Consider the following 21,347-nt stretch of genomic DNA (forward strand, 5'->3'; position numbering starts at 1 on the left):
TGTTTTATGCATTTTATGGAATTTAAAATAAATTTAAATACATTTTCGAATAAAAAATGTTGGTTAATTTTTCGATTCGAATGACGCAGCCGAAATGTTTACATTTAAAAAGTGCATTTGGATTACAATGGCTCTTTAAATCACCTTTGGATTAACTAAAACATTATTTAGAAATGGTACTAATAACACATAGGGGGTTATTTACGAAAGGCAAATCCACTTTGCACTGCAAATGCACTTGGAAGTGCAGTTGCTCTAAATCTGAGGGGTAGATCTGAAATGAGGGGAAGCTCTGCTGATTTTATCATGCAATCATGTGCAAGCTAAAATTCTGTTTTTTTTATTTTCCTTGCATGTCCCCCTCGGATCTACAGCAACTGCACTTCCAAGTGCACTTTCAGTACACTTGTAGTGCAAAGTGGATTTACCTTTAGTAAATAACCCCCACAGTCTTTCATTTCAGAAATATGTTTACAGTTTTGAATGTTTTTCGATGTATAATTCGATTCAAATTTCAATTCAGAAATTTGGACGAAATTAGATCAGTTATTCGGAACATTCGGTAAACTTTGTTTATACTGTAATTCGGGTATTCGGACATATCTGCATCTCCGAATAACGAAAAATATTTATTCGTAATGAAACGAATCGCACATGTCTATTCGGTATATAGGTCGTTTCCCAAATACCATATGCGATCCTGAAAATGTAAATTCACTATTGCTTTATGTGGCATTTACCGCATAAAGCAAAAATGCTCAGTAAATACCACCTAAAACAGGCGTGAAAGTCAATTCCCAAAAAGTAAAAAAAAAAATGCATACAGTAAATAAGTAGTGGTCCCAGCATGCAATATTTATAGGAACCGGCAGCCGCTGGCAACCTTAACAACATGGTTGCTAAGGAGTGGGCTGCCATTGCGTCCTTAACGACCGATGAGTCATCAGCTGTCAGCGGGGTTTTCCCGGTTGCAGGGGAACACCACTGACAGCTGATGACTCATCGGTTGTTACAGGTGCCATTCTAGTTACTAGACATGTGCAATTCGTTACTTATTTGTTTTTCAACAAAATTTGACAAATTCGTTCGGAAATATTCAAATTAACGAAAACCTGTTGAACACATTTTTCCAAAAACGAAAATTCGGAAATTTGAAAATATAGAAAGTTCAGAAATTCGAAATTTTAAAATAGGAAGGAAAATTCGAAAATTCAGAACAAAAATAAGAACGAAAATCCAAAAATTCAGAAGAACAAAAATCCGAAAATAGGATAGAAAGTCATAAAATTTGAAAACCCAAATAGTAAAAAATCCGAAATAATAATTAACTAATAATAATAACTATTTCTAACTATTAAAATTATAGATATTGGAATTTCCTTTCAAATTTGGCTTACCGGAGTTGTCGGCAGCGGTGGACGCGATCGGATGTTGCCCCTTGTTGGGTATGGAGATGAGTGAGGGGAAGATGGCCCCCTCCCGTCTCCATACCATTGCAGGGTGGAAGCAACGCCAAAACTTCACTTTTGCCTTTAGCTCTTAAAGGGACATTTTTTATTTTTTAAATGACAACATTTTTTTATTGCATTTTAGTGTAAATATGAGATGTGAGGTCTTTTTGTCCCCAGATCTCATATTTAAGAGGACCTGTCATCCTTTTTTTCTATTACAAGCGATGTTTACATTCCTTGTAATAGGAATAAAAGTGACACAATTTTTTTTTTAAAAGAACACTACAAAAATAAAAACTAAAAGGTAAAATAAATAAGATTTTTTTTTTTTAAAAGCGAACGTATACGTGAGTAGCGCCTGCATATGGAAACAGTGTTTAAAGCACACATGTGAGGTAGTGCCACGATCGGTAGAGCGAGAGCAATAATTCTAGCCCTAGACCTCTTTCATAACTCAAAACACGCAACCTGTAGAATTTTTTAAACGTCACCTATGGAGATTTTTAAGTGTAAAAGTTTGTTGCCATTCCACGAGCGGGCGCAATTTTGAAGCGTGACATGGTGGGTATCAATTTACTTGGCGTAACATTATCTTTCACAATATAAAAAAAAAAATTGGGCTAACTTTACAGTTGTCTTATTTTTTAATTCAAAAAAGTGTATCTTTTTCAAAAAAAGTGCGCTTGTAAAACCGCTGCTCAAATACAGTGTGACAGAAAGTATGGCAACGACCTCCATTTTATTCTCTAGGGTGTTATAAAAAAAAATTTGAATGTTTGGGGATTCTAAGTAATTTTCTAGAAAAAAAAAACATTTTTTAACTTGTAAATACAGAATTTCAAAAAGAAGCTCAGTCCTTAAGGGGTTAAAATACCACCAACTATCATAAGTTATGAATCAAATCTCTGTTTCCTCCATGAAATGTCAGAATCTTATTGATCATAATATGATTGCATTAATAAACAAAGTGCTGCCATGTGATCCAACACATTCCAAAATGTTATGTCCTGGCTGATCAACTTCGTTGAGCCAAAATCGTTTGGAGGGGCAGTTAAGTCAATTCAATTGTTTGCCAATATGATCATCTTAAAAAATTCACACGCCAATCAGATAATAAAATCAAAGTGTGTATGACCAACATTAAAAGCAACAGTTCAGCAGTACAATGCCAATTCCCTCTTTGGGACTCCAGCAGCAGCTTCACTCTATAGACTTAATATGACACAGAGCTCGCTGCTGACTTCATTACTCTGTAGTAAGCAAGACTGTCTGAGCTTTCAGGAAGCAAGGGATGGAGGGCTAATGTTACACACTGCACAGCTCAGTGAGGAGAGCCCTGACAGCTGATTGGAGGGAAGGGACACACCCACCTTCACACAGCACACAGGGAAGAGAGCTAAGTCTGTCAATCACAGGCTGTGTGCTGGATATCTCTCCCCATGTCACCTTTTTTCTCTGGGTGTCAGGAAAACTTGTCAGATGTGATTCATGCTGATAGCAGAGGAAGGAAGCAGCAGCCAGAAATTACATGTAGTGCTCTGGATTGAGACAAGTACACACTATAGAGCAGGGATATGCTATTAGCGGACCTCAAGCTGTTGCAAAAAAGTCCCATGAGGCAAAGCAAGACTCTGACAGCCACAAGCATGACACCCAGAGGCAGAGGCATGATGGGACATTTGCAACAGATGGAGGTCCGCAAATTGCATATCCCTGCTACAGAGGCATATGCTTCATGTCTGAGGTTTACAACCACTTTAATATCTATGGAGATCAACAGTTTAAGCCTTACACTGACTCTTTTCCAGATCCAAATCTCTCCTCTGATGCGTGGACAGACCTGTGGCCTTTGTGGAGATGCCGATCACAACCAGCAAAATGACTGGAAAAAGCCAAATCATGAACAGGCAAAGAGCTGCAATGGGTTGGTCCATTCATGGACAGCGCCGGAGGATACCTGCCAGTCTGGTACGTCCTCACTTACATCTGAGCTCCACCCTTCTCTTCAGTCTTGCACAGTTGTATAGGTTCCTCTCCTGTACTGAAATTACGTACACACTGTGAGCTTCTCACTGTATGCATTAGAAGTTGCGGCAAGTTAGATAGGGCCTGCCTGATTTTCCAGCTGGAGGACATCCAGCATCAGTTAGATCCTTTGTTCCTCAACTTTCCTTGGTCTGCCTTCTTCAGTCATTAGATTTTAGTTCTGCTAATCATGGAAGCTCCATATCACACGTGGGGTGATGCTGCCCCTCCTACCAGCCATGATCTGCCCGCATTGCACCAAGAAACACTGAGACCCAGTGATGACATCATTGGGTCTAAAAGAAGGTATGCAATTAAAACATAGGAACTATTATGTGAACGAGGTCAACTGCGTTTGCCAATGTCACATCCTCAAATTGTACTTGAAAGACCATTTGTGAAAAGATTATGGGATGTTCTGCCAGAATGATTACACCAACATGAGCTCACTTCATTGAAAACATATATTTATTACAAATCCATTAAAAAATTTGGGGTATCAAACCCTTTAAAAGCATCAATACAGCATGCCACACTACTAAATGCCAACCCCCCACAAAATATGGTACCCCACTTCCAGAGCATGGACTATATTGTACATACGATCTAATCATATAGCATTGAATTATAAGGAATACACATTGCCCTACGTAATAAAGAAAGGTTTAATGAGGTGCCTGGAACTGACGTGTTTTTCCCTCTAGCCTTCCTCAGGGGTACATGAGGTGCAGTGAGCGTGGTTGCTGAAATAAAAATAGATAATAGTACTCAAATAATATACAAGATATTTACAAATGATTAAACATGCATGTTTACAAAATGTCTCAGATTTCACAATGTTCAAAAAAGGATGTCCATTCACAAAAAAAGATGAATCAAATAACGATAGTCACTGTAGATGCAGTTCAGAATATGGTTGGTACAAAGGTGGTCACAAATGTCCAAGCTAAGAGCAGCCACATGGGCCAACCACGCTCACTGCACTTCGTGTACCCCTGAGGAAGCCTATAGTGCGAAACGTGTTGGGTCCAGGCATCCCGCTAAACCCTTCTTTATTACATAGGACAATGGGGGGGTTATTTACGAAAGGCAGATCCACTTTCCACTACAAGTGCAAACTACAAGTGAAAAGTGCACTTGAAATTGCACTGAAAGTGCAGTCGCTGTAGATCTGAGGGGGACATCCTTCTTTTTCTACTTGAATTCTTATTTATTCTATTTGAAATTTCGAATTTCAGAGATGGTTGTATTCCTTCTATTTTATTTTATTTTATTCTATTCTATTTTATTTCTTTATTTTATATTATATTTTATTCTGTGCTTTTATTTTCCATTCTATTTTGTTATGTTTTACTCTATTCTTTTCTATTCTATTATTTTCTTTACCATTCCATTTCTTTTCTTTTTTTTATTCTATCCCTTTAATTTCTATTCTATTTTTTCCAATCTTTTATTTTGTATTATGTTCTGTTTTACTCTATTATAGTCTATTCTTTTATTTTATATTCTATTATATTCTTTCCTATCCCTTATTTTTCCTATTCTATTGTATTCTCCTCTCCCTTTGGAAGAAAACGTTTCAGTCTCAGGGAGTGTAAGAAAACATGGGGCCATACAATGAGATTGGAGGAGAAGCGGTTTAATCTTAAACTGCATAGGGTTTTTTTTTTTTACTGTCAGGGTGATAAGGATGTGGAACTCTCTTCCACAATCGGTGGTGTCTGCGGGGAGTATTGATGGTTTTAAAAGACTCTTGGATGTGCATCTTGGTGAACACAATATACAGGGATATGGGAGATGATTATCAACATTGATACAACATATAAACCTACACAGGTTGAACTGGATGGATTGTTGTCTTTATTCAACTTTACCTACTAGGAAACTATGATTTAAAAACGATTCAAATTTGATTTGAAAACTATCCGAATTCAATTTGAAAACTATCCAAATTTCGTCCGAAATTGTCAATTTGTTATTTCGGATTCGTTTAAATTCCCTACAATTGTAATTTGGAAATTCGGATATATCTGAATTCCCGAATAACGAAAAATAAGTCTGAATTTCGATTCAGAATGAAAACGAATCGCACGTGTCTGATATACATTATAAAATATTGGTTAGAGTTGCGGACATGAAATCAGACAGGTATAAGGAGACCGTATTATACTCTCATCACACAGTTACTTCCATTCTATTGCAGGCTGTGCAATGACACGCCAGTACATGATGCTGGAAGATCAGCTCATTGACGAACGCCAAGCAACATGTTATTCTGTAGAGCCGGTATTGACGTGTGTGAAGGGCTGTCATCCAACAGAAGTGACACCGCTCCCTGTTGCGTTCCACTGTCTTCCTAAAGGTAAGTGAAATGTAATGTACACTGGAAAGGGACATGCTAAAATGAAGTTTGAAATTAGCATTTAACCTCTTGCTTACTGGGCACTTTTACCCCCACCTGCCCAGACCAATTTTTAGCTTTCAGCGCTGTCACTCTTTGAATGACAATTGCGCGGTCATACAACACTGTATTTAAATTACATTTTTAGCAATTTTTTCACACAAATGGAGCTTTCTTTTGGTGGTATTTAACCACCTATTGGATTTTTATTTTTTGCTAAACAAACAAAAAAAGGCAGAATTAAAAAAAGCAAAAAAAAAAAAAAACATTTCATAGTTTGTTATAAAATTTTGCAAACGGGTAATTTATCTCCTTCATTGATATTCGCTGATGAGGCTGCACTGATGGGCACCAATGGGCTGCACTGATGGGCACCGATGGGCTGCCCTGATGGCCACCGATGGGCTGCACTGATGGGCACCAATGGGCTGCACTGATGGGCACTGATTGGCTGCACTGATGGCCACAGATAAGGCGACACTGATAGGCACTGATAAAATGGCACTGATAAGATGGCACTGATGGGCCCTGATGGGTGCCACTAATGAGTGACACTGATAAGACGGCAATGATGTGCCCTGATGGGTGGCACTGATGGGTGGTACTGATGGGCATTGATAGAGGTCACTGATGGGCACTGATAGGTGGCACTGATGGACATTGGTAGGTGGTACTGATAGGCAGCACTGGTGATGAGGCACTGATTGGTGACATTTATAGATGGCACTGTGGGCACTGATAGGTGACACTGTGGGTACTGATAGGTGACATTGTGGGTACTGATAGGTGACATTGTGGGCACTACTGGGTGGTACTGTGGGCACTGGTAGGTGGTGCTGGTGGGCACTGGTAGGCGGCACTGTTGTGCACTGGTAGGTGGCATAGATGGGCACAGAAGCCTCTTCAGAGGCTCTCCATGATCGGGACTGATGTCCCTCTTACAGCCGCCTCTACCAAGCGTGAGGAGAAAAAATAGCCAATTACAGGTTCTGCCTACATGACATGATCAGCTGTCATTGGCTGACAGCTGATCACGTGGTAAGAGGTCGGGCTCGACCCCTTACTCCGCTCTGTGATCAGTTGAGTCTCATAGACTCACTGATCACAGATCACATCCCCTGCAGGGGGCGCACAGACCGCTCGAGCACAGCAGGACATCTATGGATGCCCTCCCAGCAAATAGGTCCACACTGTAGCCGTCTTTCGGCTATAGCTCGGACGGGAAGAGGTTAACATCAGTTTCTTTTGGATTTGCATAAGCCCCAAAAGAGTATTAACCCCAAAAACAAACATGTATCATATTGCCGCTTACCAATTCTTAGCTGCGATGGCTGCATTTGTTTCCTTTTTTAGTCTTTCTTTCTTCTATATTCATATAAAACAAGCAGAGGGAATGATCTGAGTGTAGTAAAATACTTTTATCAATAAAAACAGCAAATTGGCAACTAACATATAGTTAGTAAAGGTTCATTTATAGTCAAAGTCAGGCTTGGGTGGTGTATATCTCAGCACAGCAGTAAACGTAATCCAGATTCCAGTCCAGGATAAAGTGTTCAGGGCCATCAGCTGGGTATACATATATTTTTTTTATTTCTCAGAAAATAGGTGCAGGTACTCCCCTATTCCAAGTCACCCTTTGCCTCCTAGCACCGTCCCGTGGTTCCACCCCCTACCTTGTGTGGAATTTGTTAATGATAACAAGAAAAGCAATAAAAAAAGCCAGCAACCATAACCCTCTTCCAAACAAACAATAGACCCCCCCAAGCAACAACAAATACCCCCAGCAACAAAATAACCCCTGCAATAAAATACGCACCCCCCCCCCAGCAAAAACAGATCTACCCAAGGAATAACAGCCCCCTACCAGCAACAATAGATCTCCCAGCAGCTAGCATTAATAGACCCCTTCCTCAACAGTAGATTCCCCCATCCAGCACTATTAGATCCCCCAGCAGCCAGCATCAATGGACCCCTCAGCACACCCCAGCACCCCTTGCCATTACATACTGTACTTTCAGTGCTGGAGGTGTCGGAACTGCGTTCCAGTGTTAATATTTACATCAAATTTCAATTTAGTTTTAGATATAGTCTTTTGACTAAAAGCCATTTTAGTCATCTGAGTTGTTTTGGTTTTAGTCATATTTTAGTCAACTAAAATCTCCAGTACATTTTAGTTTACTAAAATGAAATGTGTTCAGTTACATTTTAAGGCATTATATACTCCTGGAGTAAAAATCGAATAACATATTTATTATTTGTGGTATAAAGGTTTGAACATGTACTACAGATACAGATTTAGCCGTTGTGATATAAATTTAATTTTGTTTTAGCCATTAGGGGTATATTTACTAAAACGGGGGCACTCAGAATCTGGTGCAGCTGTGCATAGTAGCCAATCGGCTTCTAATGTCAGCTTGGTCAATTAAGCTTTGGCAACAAAACCTGGAAGCTGATTTTGCACTCTCTAGTCTTATTAAATAATGCCCTTTTAGCTTTAGTCATATTTTAGTCATCTGAATTGTTATAGTTTTAGTCATATTTTAGTCTACTAAAATAGTATTAATTTAGTCAACGGAAATATTTTAGTCAAAAATTAACACTGGTGTGTTCCCTGCATTCCCGCTGAAAAAAAAGTCCTGCCTATAAGACTAAAAGAACACCAGAGGGTGCCAGACTGTGTGGCATTATATAAAGGCATGGTAAATACACATACAGTAGGCAACTCACAGATATGTGGAAGAATCAGTACATATCAAAGAGTCCAGGTCCGCAGCTCAATCGTTTCCGCATCAGGTGTCTCCTGTCCTAAAATTCCCAGTTGGGCAGCGATCTGTGATGTCACTGTGTCCATCCAAGTTTTTTCCTGTGTTAAAGTGGAGTTCCACCCTAAAGTGGAACTTCCGCTCATCGGATTCCTCCCCCCCTCCGGTGCCACAATTGGCACCTTTCAGGGGGGAGGGGGGTCTAGATACCTGTATAATCCAGGTATCGGCACCCACTTCCAGGAATAGCTAGCCGCAGCTAGCCACAGATGCTCACCCCCCCCCCTTTGTGTTCTGGGAAACACACAGTTCCCAGGACACAATGGGGACCAGTGAAGACGCGCAGCATGACACGTGCAGAGCAACTCGCACATGCGCAGTAGGGAACCGGGCAATGAAGCCGCAACACTTCACTTCCTGATTCCCTGACAGAGGATGGCGAGCGTTTGCTTGTCCTCTGCACCCAGGACAGGTAAGTGTCCATTTATTAAATGTCAGCAGCTGCAGTATTTGTAGCTGCTGACTTTTAATATTTTTTTTTAAGGTGGCAGTGCTGATGAAGGAGTGGCATTACTCCGAAACGCGTTGAATGTTTTAATATGACTTTTTTTACCAACAATTTAAGTTATTTTGGACTCTTTCATCTGGTTTTGGTCTGGCGCTCCCTATGGTTGGAGCTAAAGTTGGGTTCCCAACGAGGGAATCCTTGCTGTTTGGGTAGAAGAACTATTGAGCTTGTTTGAAGTTTTTCGTTCACCTGACTACTAATGCAAAACTAAACGTTTCCAGAGTATGTTGTTCTGGAGACTTCATTATGGATCCCTCATTGTACAAGTGAACATTTAATAATATAAGGAGATATTTTGAACTGTAACCACGCATCCTTTTGTTTATTTAGGCGTTCATGGGAGGTAAGGAAAGCTATTAGCTGCATAGGGTTTCCTATCTGATGCTGCAGTTGCTATCTAGGTACGCTCATTATTCTTATGCAAAGAGGGAGAGGAACTCCGGACATTAATAGATGAAAAGGACTATCTGAGTGTGAAAACTGGGGCAAAGCAACACACACTACAGATGATTCATTGCTTTAAGGAACTTTTACTTAGCTGAACCAATCTGGCGCTCATCTGGATATTTAACGTATCTAAACCCAAATCTGATATAGGATTTAACCACTTGAAGACTAGAGTTTTCTGACACTTTTTGTTTCCATGTGAAAATCAGTTGTTTTTTTTGTTTTGTTTGTTTGCTAGAAAATTAGTTAGAACCCCCAAACATTTTTTTTTTTTAAAGCGGAGGCCCTAGAGAATAAATTGGCAGGTTTTGCATTTTTTTTATGTCACACGGTATTCACGCAGAAAAAGAATACACCTTTTAAAATTTTATTGCAAAAAAACACAATGTATAAGAGAAATAAGCGGGTAATATATTATTCAGCAATAAAGTTACCGTATATACTCGAGTATAAGACACGTTTTTCAGCCCATTTTTTAGGCTGAAAAAGCCCCCCCCCCTCGGCTTATACTCGAGTCAGGGTCTTGAGTGGGGGTGCAGCCTCACTGTGCGCATCTGCAGCCGTACCTTTGATTGCTAAAACTGAGGGTGTCTCCCACTGTGTCATGCAGTCTATTCGGCTCTGTCCATTGTAACAAAGCCCCGCCTCCTCCACGTCTGTGATAGAGGAACACTGATACAATACTGGGAAACTGTATCAGTGATCCTCCCATAACGGAAGAGGAAGAGGCGGGGCTTTGTTACAATTTACAGCCGCCGAACAGACTGCATAACACAGCGGGAGACTGTTTTAGTAATCAAAGGTATGGCTGCAGATGGGCACAATGAGGCTGCAAATGGGGACAGTGAGGCTGCAAATGGGCACAAGGAGGCTGCAAATGGGGACAGTGAGGCTGCAAATGGGCACAAGGAGGCTGCAAATGGGCACAGTGAGGATGCAAATGGGCAAACGGAGGCTGCCAATGGGCACAGTAAGGCTGCAAATGGGCACAAGGAGGCTGCAAATTGTCCCAAGGAGGCTGCAAATTGTCACAAGGAGGCTGCAAATGGGTACAGTGAAAGGTGGCTCCTGATTGGTTGTTATGTGTGCACTTTTCATTAATCATTAAATCGTATTCATTTTCCAGAGCATTGTAAAATAGAACAAGGCTCCATTTACACTTGACGTTTTGGGATCTCGGGGCAGAATTGTTGCGATTTTGAGATCGCCTTTCACTGATCTAAGAACCACAAACTGAAATATTTATGGTGTTGGAGGATGGAGTTTGCATAGCACTAATGCTCTTTGTATTGCCTAGAAAATTATTATTCTGTAGTAAGTAGCTAGACACAATTGTGGCTGCATATAATACAGCCGTGGCCAAAAAGTTTGAGAATGACACAAATATAAATTTTCACAAAGTCTGCTGCCTCAGTTTTTATGATGGCGATTTGCATATACTCCAGAATGTTATGAAGAGTGATCAGATGAATGGCAATTCATTTCAAAGTCCCTCTTTGCCATGAAAATGAACTTAATCCAATAAAAAACATTTCCACACCATTTGTGAAGAAGGCTTCAGAGTGCCCAAGAAAGTCCAGCAAGCGCCAGGACCGTCTCCTATAGATGATTCAGCTGCGGGATCTGGGCACCACCAGTGCAGAGCTTGCTCAGGAATGGCAGCAGACAGGTGTGAGTACATCTGTACGCACGGTGAGGAGAAGACTTTTGGAGGATGGTCTGGGGTCAAGAAGGGCAGCAAAGAAGCCACTTCTCTCCAGGAAAAACATCAGGGACAAACGAATATTCTGCAAAAAGGTACAAGGATTGTACTGCTGAGAACTGGGGTTAGGTCAATTTCTCTGATAAATCCTATTTCTGATTGTTTGGAGCATCCAGAAAAAAATTGTCCAGAGAAGAAAAGGTGAGCACTACCATCAGTCCGGTGTCATGCCAATGGTAAAGCATCCTGAGACCATTCGTGTGTGGGGTTGCTTCTCAGCCAAGGGAGTGGGCTCACTTACAATTTTTCCTAAGAACACAGCCATGAATAAAGAATGGTAAAAAAACATCCTCCAAGAGCAACTTCCCCCAACCATCCAAGAACAGTTTGGTGAGGAACAATGCCTTTTCCAGCATGATGGAGCACCTTGCCATAAGGGCGGCACAGTGGTGTAGAGGTTAGCACTCTCACCTAGCAGTAAAAAGGGTCACTGGTTTGAATCCCAACCATGACACTACCTGCCTGGAGTTTACATGTTCTCCCTGTGCCTGCGTGGGTTTCCTCCGGTTTCCTCCCACACTCCAAAGACATGCAGGTAGGTTAATTGGCTTCTATCCCAAATTGGCCCTAGTATATGAATGGGGACCTTGGATTGTGGACTCCTTGAGGGTAGGGACCGATGTGAGTGTGCAATGTACAGGGATAGGGACAATTGTAGACACTCACTCAGGATGGACTGGTGTCTTTATTCAACCTTACTAACTATGTAACTATATAAGGCAAAAGTGATAATTAAGTGGCTTGTGTAACAAAACTTTGAAATTTGGGGTCAGGAAACTCCAAGACCTTAATCCCATTGAGAGCTTGTGGTCAATCCTCAAGAGGCGAATGAACAAAGAAAACCTCAAAAATTCTGACAAACTCCAAACATTGATTATGTAAGAGTGGGCTGCAATCAGTCAGGATTGGCTCAGAAGTTGATTGACAGCACGCCAGGGAGAATTGCAGAGATCTTGAAAAGGAAGGGTCAACACTGCAAATATTGATATCTTTGCATAAATTTTATATAATTGTCAATAAAAGCCTTTGACACTTATGAAATGCTTGTAATTATACTTCAAGAGGAAGTAAACCCTGATGAGTTTACTTCCTCTTTCATTCCCTGCAAAGGTAAAGCATAATGCACTATAGTAGTCCATTATGTGTCACTTACCTGACACAGGAGCCAGCGAAGTCGCCGCTGTCCCCTGTAGTCCGCCGCATCCATCTTGTTGGTGGGGTCTCGCAGCTCCGCCGCTGTCATTCGGCGAAGCCGCGATGATGTCACTCCCGCGCATGCGCACGGGAGCCGACACGCGCGACAGCTCCGTCGCTGAGAATGCCGCGCTCAGTGCGCCTGCGCGCCGCTGTCTACGGCGCATGCGCCGTAGACAGCGGTGCCCGTTTTCGGGCAAATATCTCCTAAACCATATAGGTTTAGGAGATATTGCTTGGACCTACAGGTAAGCCTTAATCTAGGCTTACCTGTAGGTCAAAGTGGTTTGTAAGGGTTTACAACCACTTTAAGTATACCATAGTAACATCTGATAACATCGTCACTTTGTCTTTCCTGGCCTCTAGTAATTTTAAATTAGAAGTATAGCCTCATATAATAAAATTTAACTACAAATAACAAAGTACCATCATCCAATTTGATATATAGAGAAAAGGGGATGAGGGTGAGGAAATAGGGCAGTTGCTGGAAGCTGACCATATATCTATTCACAACCTCAAAAATGTGATGGACTATCTTGGTTCTAATAATTAACAATATAGATGATATAAAATTATTTATTACATATAAAACATGACATACAGAGTACATTAAAACAACAATTTCGGAGCGTTCACTTATTGTGCATAGGACAGCACATTGACTTGAATATAACGCTCTACGTGTAAGAAATGCCCCAGAGAAGTCCCAAACATGCTGTGCTTCCAGAGTGCATGATAAAGCACAAAGAAAAAACGTTTTGCTGGACATTTCGGAGACGGCACCCCCATTCCTCCACAAAGGCGCACATTTTTGATTGTGCCAAGCTGCGTGGTGCCCCACGACCATACAGTACAGTGCGGCACATTTTTGGGAAAAGAGTCAAGAACTTCTTTGCTGCATTTCTCATGCGTAGGGCTGCCCATTGAAATGAATGGCCTGACCTACACACAATGCTCAGAAACACACCCACGCCCGGTCGCACATGTAGATGTGAATCAAGCTTTAGGTAGTTCTGAGCCACCAGAGGGAAGTAATGAACACCTCAGACTGTCAGAAGTCTACATATTGCATGTTATTGATTTTTTTTAGCTTGTTGGGGAAACCTGCCTGGGAGCGAGTCCAATAGGTCACTCATCTAGAGGGATCAGGAGTCGTGTGCGTGTATTGCTGTTGGCGTCAGGCGTCTACGGCAAGCCTAAGAGGCACATTTAGAGCCAATGTGTAGATCTTATACAGTGATAATGGGGTTATGTTATGCACCAAATAGCGTCTGTTGGATTTCCTCTTTAGCACAACTGTAAGCAGAAAAACTCCAGTAATCCGGTGTACAGCAGGAGCTGCATTCATAATGTTTTGTTTCTTGGATTTTTCCTTATAACTCAAACACAATTATTAGGTAGAATCACAGTGCCACCTTCTGCACCTAACTTTAATAAGTGGCAGAAAAATTCAGAAAATAGATAATGAGTGTATACATTTATTGCACTCTAATAGATATCCTGATAAATTATTTTCTTAATTCGTTACTACACTTTCATATATACTATATTGCCAAAAGTATTGGGACACCTGCCTTTACACAAACATGAATTTTAATGGCATCTCAGTCTTAGTCTGTAGGGTTCAACATTCAGTTGGCCCACCCTTTGCAGCCATTTGTCCAAAGTGTCTTGATATGCTGACGCCTTAAATCCCCGTACACACGAGAGGACTTATGTCCGACAGACTTTCGAAGGAGTTCTGCCGGAGTTCTGCCGGAGCTCCGACAGAGTTCTGACGGACTTTTTGACTGAGCGGACTTGGCCACACACAATCACACTAAACTCCGACGGATTCGAACGTGATGACGTACGACTCGACTCGAATAAGGAAGTTCATAGCCAGTAGCCAATAGCTGCCCTAGCGTCGGTTTTAGTCTGTCGGAATAGCATACACACAAGCAAATTTTTCGAAGGGACCGGGTCCGGCGGAGTTCCGTCGGAAAAATTTGAAGCATGTTCCATATTCTAAAGTCCGTCAGACTTTGGCGAATCAAAAGTCCGTTGCAGCCCACACACGATCGAATAGTCTGACGGAATCAGTCCGTCGGACTTTGGATGTTGAAAAGGCCGCTCGTGTGTACGCGGCATAAGAGTTTCCTCCATTGGAACTAAGGGGCCAAGCCCGACCCTTAACAAGGGGACAACCCCCACACCATAATTCCCCCTCCACCAATGATTTGGACCAGTGCACAAATCAAGTCCCATAAAGACATGGATGAGTGGGTTTGTGGTGGAGGAACTTGACTGGCCTGCATAGAGTCCTGACCTCAACCTGATAGAACACCTTTGGAATGAATTAGAGCCAAGACTGCGAGCCAGGCCTTCTCTCCAACATCAGTGCCTGACCTCACAAATGGGTTTCTGGAAGAATGGTCAAACATTCCCATAGACACACTCCTAAACCTTGTGGACAGCCTTCCCAGAAGAGTTGAAGCTGTTATAGCTGCAATATTGAACCCTACGGACTAAGACTGGGATGCCATCAAAGTTCATGTACATGTAAAGGTAGGCGTCCCATTACTTTTGGCAATACAGAAATACCTTGGATTAAAAGCATAATTCATTCCAGAAGCATGCTTGTAATCCAAAGCACTCATATATAAAAGCGAGTTTCCCCATAGGAAATAATGGAAACTTAGATAATCCGTTCCACAGCCACTGCTTGTCTATGCAGTACCAGATGTGGCCAGAGGTGCAGGGGTGCCAAAGACACTCATGCCGCATACACACGACCGGACTTCCCTTCATAATAAACTCTGATGGTCTTTGCGACAGAGTTTCCGACGGAGTTCCGACCGAACGGCCTACACACGATCACACGAAAGTCTGTTCGTTTCGAACGCGGTGACGTACAACGGGACTAGAAAAGGAAGTTCAATAGCCAGCAGCCAATAGCTGCCCTTGTGTCGTATTTGGTCCATCAGACCAGCATACAGACGAACGGTTTTCCCGATAGGAATTTAAACATGTTCTATTTCTAGGTCCGTCAGACTTTTTGGGGAAAAAAGTCCGCTGAAGCCCACATACGATCGGAATATCCGATGAAATGATTCCATTGGACCTTTTCTGCCAACAAGTCCGGTCGTGTGTACGGAGCATTAGAGACACTTGGAGACATTCGGAAACGGAGTGTCTCCGTGCGACACTGCTGCCCCTGCACCTCTGGCCAAATGCGGTACTGCACACCCCGTTGGTTTGAACCTTTCTCGAACGCTCGCAAAGCAAGTCAGGATTTTTTTTTTTTTTTTAATAGCTCGTATTGCGAAATTGTGTAGACCACCCAGAGGGGATTTTTTATTTTTTTTAACAAAAGTGGAATTATTCTTTAACATGTAAATATATATCTGATGCTAGGTCCACTTTCAGGCAGCCAAAAAATTGCAAATGGAGCAAAGCAGTACTTGCATTGTGTAGCACCACAACGTGAAGTCACTCATTAAATTTTTATCACATATTGAGGATATATTTTACTTTTAAATGAAACCTTTAAGCTGTTACATCTCTTACCATCTGCCTGGCAATCTTTGGTTTCAAAACTGACCGAGAACAAATCTGAACCCATGTATGTCAGAATGAATTCCTTATCTGCTTACCTGCTCCAAGTCAGCTATACAGAAAATATCGCCCATGTTTGGTCAGAATGATCCAGATGAACCAGGCAACTAGCATGCGCATTAGAAACTTTTGCTGAACGTAAAAAGTGATGATTTGGGGATAGTTATGGGGAACATCTACAAATGTTCATTGTGTCTAGGCAATACCTGGAAAAATATTCTTTTTGTCTAGAATTCCCTCTGCAAAATAGCAGTGCATGTCCTGGTATAAGGCAATGCTGCTCTGACTGCAACCCCAAAAGATTTGGATGGAAATTGGGTGATGTCATTATTTTGCTGCTCTGTGTTCTCTTTGCCGGAATTCCTCCTGAAAACTAGCAGTGAATTTCCTTGCATGTAAGTATGCCTAGGCACCTGTATATCTGTAGTGTTAGATCTAAGGTGCTGCTGCTCTGACTGCTAGCACCAGAAGATTTGGAGATGTCATCACTACTGTGCTGCTTTCTTTTCTCTTTGTTGGAATTCCTCCTGAAAATAGCAGTGCACTTTCTGGTATGTGAGAGTGCCCTGTATATATGCAGTGTGAGATCTAAGGCACTGTTGCTCTGGTGGCAACCCCAGAATATTTAGAAGGGCAAGTTGTCGATGTCACTACTGTGCTGCTCGCTGTTCTCTTTGCCAGAATGCTTCCTGGTATGTGTGCCTAGGCACCTGTATATGGGATACGCAATCTGAGACCTAAGGCACTGCTGCTCTGACTGCTAGTCCCAGAAGAATTGGATGGGCAAATTGGTGATGTCAGCAGTGTGCTGCGCATTGTTCTTTTTTCTGGAATTCCTCCTGAAAAATAGCAGTGCACTTCCTGGTGTGTGAGTGTGCCTAGGCATCTGTAGATCTGCAGTGTGAAATCACAGACACTGCTGCTCTGACTGCTGGCCCTGTAAGCCCTTGTACACACGGTCGGACATTCTGACAAAAAAATCCGTCGGATTTTGTCCAAAACTGGTGTTGCATACACACGGTCAGACAAAGTTGTCAGAAAATCCGATCGTTCAGAACGTGATGACATTATTTCCTTATGACGGGACTACATTCAGGCTAGTAGCCAATAGCTTTGGTCTTGTAATTTGATCTGAGCATGCGTGGAACTTTGTCCGATCGGAATTCTCTACTAACGATCAAAGTCCGATCGGATCATGTTGTCGGAAAATTTTATAGCCCAGCTCTAAAACTTTGTCGGTCGGATATTAAGACGGAAACAGTCCGATGGAGCCCACACACGGTTGGATTATCTGACAACATGGTTCGATCGGACATTTTCCGTCGTAATGTCCAACCATGTGTACAAGGGCTTAGTGTTGTGCCGCGTACCCACGGTCAGAATTTCCAACGGGATATGTTGTATGTGAGCTTGTTGTGGGAAAGTCCGACCGTGTGCATGCTCCATCGAACATTTGCTGTCGGAATTTCCGCCCACAAATGTTTGAGAGCAGGTTCTCAAATTTTTAGCCAACTTCACTTTTTGTTGGCGGAAAATCCGAGCGTGTGTACACAAGTCCTCGCACCGAAGTTCACGCATGCTCAGAATCAAGCAGAAGGAGCCGCACTGGCTATTGAACTTCTTTTTTTTCGGCTCGCCGTACGTCTTGTACATCACTGCGTTGCCACGTTCTGAATTTTTGTCCAACATTTGTGTGACCATGTGTATGGAAGACAAGTTTGAGCCGACATCCTTCGAACAAAAATCCACGGTTTTGCTGTCGGAAAATCCGATCGTGTGTACGCGGCATAAGAAGGGCAATTTGGTGATATCACTACTGTGCTGCTTGTTTTCTTTGTTAGAATTCCTGCTGAAAAATAGCAGCACACTTCCTGGTATGTGAGAGTGTCTCCCTAGATAGCAAGGATAACTCACCACAAATTTGTAGCAGTGTTGAATTATAAGTCTGTTAACTTGCTGCACATTTTCACTGGCAAGTTGTACACTTGCAGAGCACTTAAAGCAAAAGTTCTAGTTAACACTTTTTCAATTTGTAGCAAATTTGCGTGGCAAGTCTCTAGCAAGAGCAAAGTTGCAGTGGTGAGTCTACAGCAAGAGCTCTGCAGTCTGCAGCATGAAAATTCAGCCACAGTGACCCCTGTGGTGGGACGACTATTGCACAACATAACTGAACCAGAACTTGCAGCAGACTTGCAGAATGTTTGTAAATAAAGTTGATCTGGAGTCATGCAATGCGGACTTGCTGCAATTGTGTAACAAATTTGTGAAGCCTGGCAAGTCTATCAATAGCTTAGCAAGTCATTTTTAAACTTGCAGCTCAATTGCTTGCTATTTTGGGTAGGCACCAGTATATATGCACTATGGGTTCTAAGGCACTGCAGGCCATTCAAGTTCCTCCACCCCAAACTTGCTCATCATTAAGACCCAAGTGTGGTATGGTCAGCTTGCACTTTAGTAGACAATGACAATCTCCGGGACTCTCCTCCTCTCCTTTCTATCTGAGCTCTCGGCATGTACTCAGGGGAAGAGAATAAATATGCCTCTCATAGCGCAACATGATTCTATTTTAAATAAGAAGCAAGATACAGAATAAAATGTGCAGAGTTAAGTGCCTGAGCCAGCACCCTGCGGTTTTAGCGGTGTGTGTGTGTGCGTGTGTATCATCAGCCACTTCCTCCCCATGGAGGTTTGGTGTGCGTTCCAACCGGCGGGAGTTCCATCACTTGGATGTGACGTCAAACACCACGTAATCCCGCCTTTACGTGTTTCGCCGTAATAGCGTCAACTGAAGACTGGGAATGTGGCCAATCAGGGTGACCCTCCTTCTAATTTGGGCAATGAGAAGGTTAACTCCCCTATTCCCAATATGCCATTTATCATATATAACACAGCCAGAACCGGTGCTTACAATGTTGATTTATCCAAATAAAATTATTTATTAATATATGCAATTATAAAATACTACATAAAACCCATATGGGCCCATACAGTATCTCACAAATGTGAGTACACCCCTCACATTTTAGTAAATATTTTATTATAACACTTTGCTAAAATGTAAAGTAGTGAGTGTACAGCTTGTATAACATTAACAGTGTGAATTTCTGTCCCCTCAAAATAACTCAACAAACAGCCATTAATGTCTAAACCACTGGCAACAAAAGTGAGTACACCCCTAAGTATATGTAGTATTTTATTATTGCATATATTAAAAATTATTTGGAGAGAACGACATTGTAAGCAGTGGTTCTAGCGTTTAGTGCTATATATGATAAATGGCATATTGGGAGCGAGGAAGTTAAGCTTTCTGCAGCCTGAATTAGAAGGAGGGTATATAAGCACTAATTGGCCAAGATCCCAGCCTTCTGATGATGTTGCTATGACGAAACGCGTAAAGGTGGGATTACATGGTCTCTGACATAACATCAAGGTAACGGAACTCCCGTGTAGTAATACATGTGGAATCTCCATGCAGGAGGAAGCAGCCGGCCATATACACACACCACTAATATCGTAGGGTGCCAGCTCAGGCACTTAACTCTGTAAGTTTTATTCTGTATCTTGCTTTTTACTTATTTAAAATAAAAACATGTTGCCCTATGAGAGGCTTATTTATTCTCTTCCCCTGAGTACATGCTGAGAGCTCAGATAGAAAGGAGAGAAGGGGAGTCCCGCAGATTGTCATTGTCTACTAAAGAGCATGCTGACCCACACCACACTTGGGTCCTAATGTCTGGTGAGTGTCAGTGTGATTATAGGTGGTGACACTGATGAGAATCACGAAGACACACGTTATAGAGCACCTAAAGATTGCGTGTTTTGTGCACGTTTGGAGGTGGACATCCACTCAAAATCACAAAATTTGACTTTTTGCTTTGACTGTGGATATTATGGACATTTATTATTAGTGACTATTGTGTTATGTTATTTTATATATTTTTTTGGTTTGTCTTTTATTATTTTTTATTATTATTATTTTATATATATATATATATATATATATATATATATATATATATATATATAATAGATGAAAATATGTATATATACAGTTTGCACAGCGCTTTACAACGTTAGGGCAGATGGTACAGTTATAATACAATTCAATACAGGAGAAATCAAAGGGCCCTGCTCGTTAGCACTTTCAATCTAAAAGGAAGGGTCAAGTGATACAAAAATTAATAACTGTGGGGGAAGAGCTGATGAAGAAAATAAAAGTACAGTTGTTAGGTGAAGGCAGGATAGGCTTCCCTGAGGAGAAAAGGTAACGTGTAAAGGTGGATAGAGTTGGAGATAGTCGGACAGATTGGGATAGAGAGGCTTGAGAGAAGTCCTGGAGGCACGTGGGAGGAGGTGACGAGGGAGATAGAGAGAAGGAGGTCTTGGGAAGAACGAAGAGGATGATTTAGTTGGTATTTTGAGACTAGGTAAGTGATGTAGCTGGTGACATAGTTGTGGGTGGCTTTTATTGGTAAGTGGAAGTCAATAGAGGGATTGGCAAAGAGAGGTAGCAGAACACTGAACGGTTGGTAAGGTGGATGAGTCTGGCGGCAGCATTCATGACAGGCTGAAGGGGGGATAGTCTATGTAAAGCTAATCCAATGAGGAGGGAGTTGCAGTAGTTGAGGTGAGAGATGACCAGGGGAGTGAATTAAGAGCTTTGTGGTTTCATATGTTAGATAGGGACTTATTTTAAAGGTATTGCGGAGGCTGAGGCCTTGGAAAAGTGATTGGATGTGGGGCTGAAAGGAGAGTTCAGAATCCAGGATAACACCTAGCACCCTGGCATGTTCGGATAGTTGTGCCATTGCTCTTGGCAGAGAAGCCAGGGGCAGAGGCACGCGGGGAGGAAATATTATGCGCTCGGGTTTTGGACACGTTAAGTTTGAAGAAGCATTGTGACATCCAGATAAATATGTTTGTTAAGTTAGTGATGCGTGAGGAGACTGATGGAGTGAGCTGAGGGGTGGAGAGATAGATTTGGGAGTCGTTAGCGTAGAAATAATATTGAAAGCCGTGGGAGGCTATCAGCTGACCCAGGGAGGAGATATAGATTGAAAATAGGAGAGGTCCAAGAGCAGAACCTTAGGGGAGCCCGATGGAGAAAGGAAGAGGAGTGGAGGAAGTGGAATTGCAAGTG

The 21,347-nt window shown here is 41.9% G+C and overlaps 1 protein-coding gene across 1 annotated transcript in view; it reads left to right on the plus strand.

Annotated features, from left to right (window-relative positions):
• Positions 1 to 21,347, plus strand: part of LOC143926554 (vitellogenin-1-like) — a 269,217-nt gene that overhangs the window by 246,904 nt on the left and 966 nt on the right. Inside the window, exons 33-34 of the mRNA XM_077450393.1 lie at positions 3,260 to 3,419; positions 5,680 to 5,838. Of these exons, the coding sequence (XP_077306519.1) occupies positions 3,260 to 3,419; positions 5,680 to 5,838 (319 nt within the window). The remainder of the gene's footprint in view (positions 1 to 3,259; positions 3,420 to 5,679; positions 5,839 to 21,347) is intronic.

This window comes from Lithobates pipiens, unplaced genomic scaffold, assembly GCF_037356315.1.
Source record: "Lithobates pipiens isolate NorthernLeopardFrog02 unplaced genomic scaffold, aLitPip1_a1.2 Scaffold_23, whole genome shotgun sequence".
NCBI classification, from domain to species: Eukaryota; Metazoa; Chordata; class Amphibia; order Anura; family Ranidae; genus Lithobates; species Lithobates pipiens.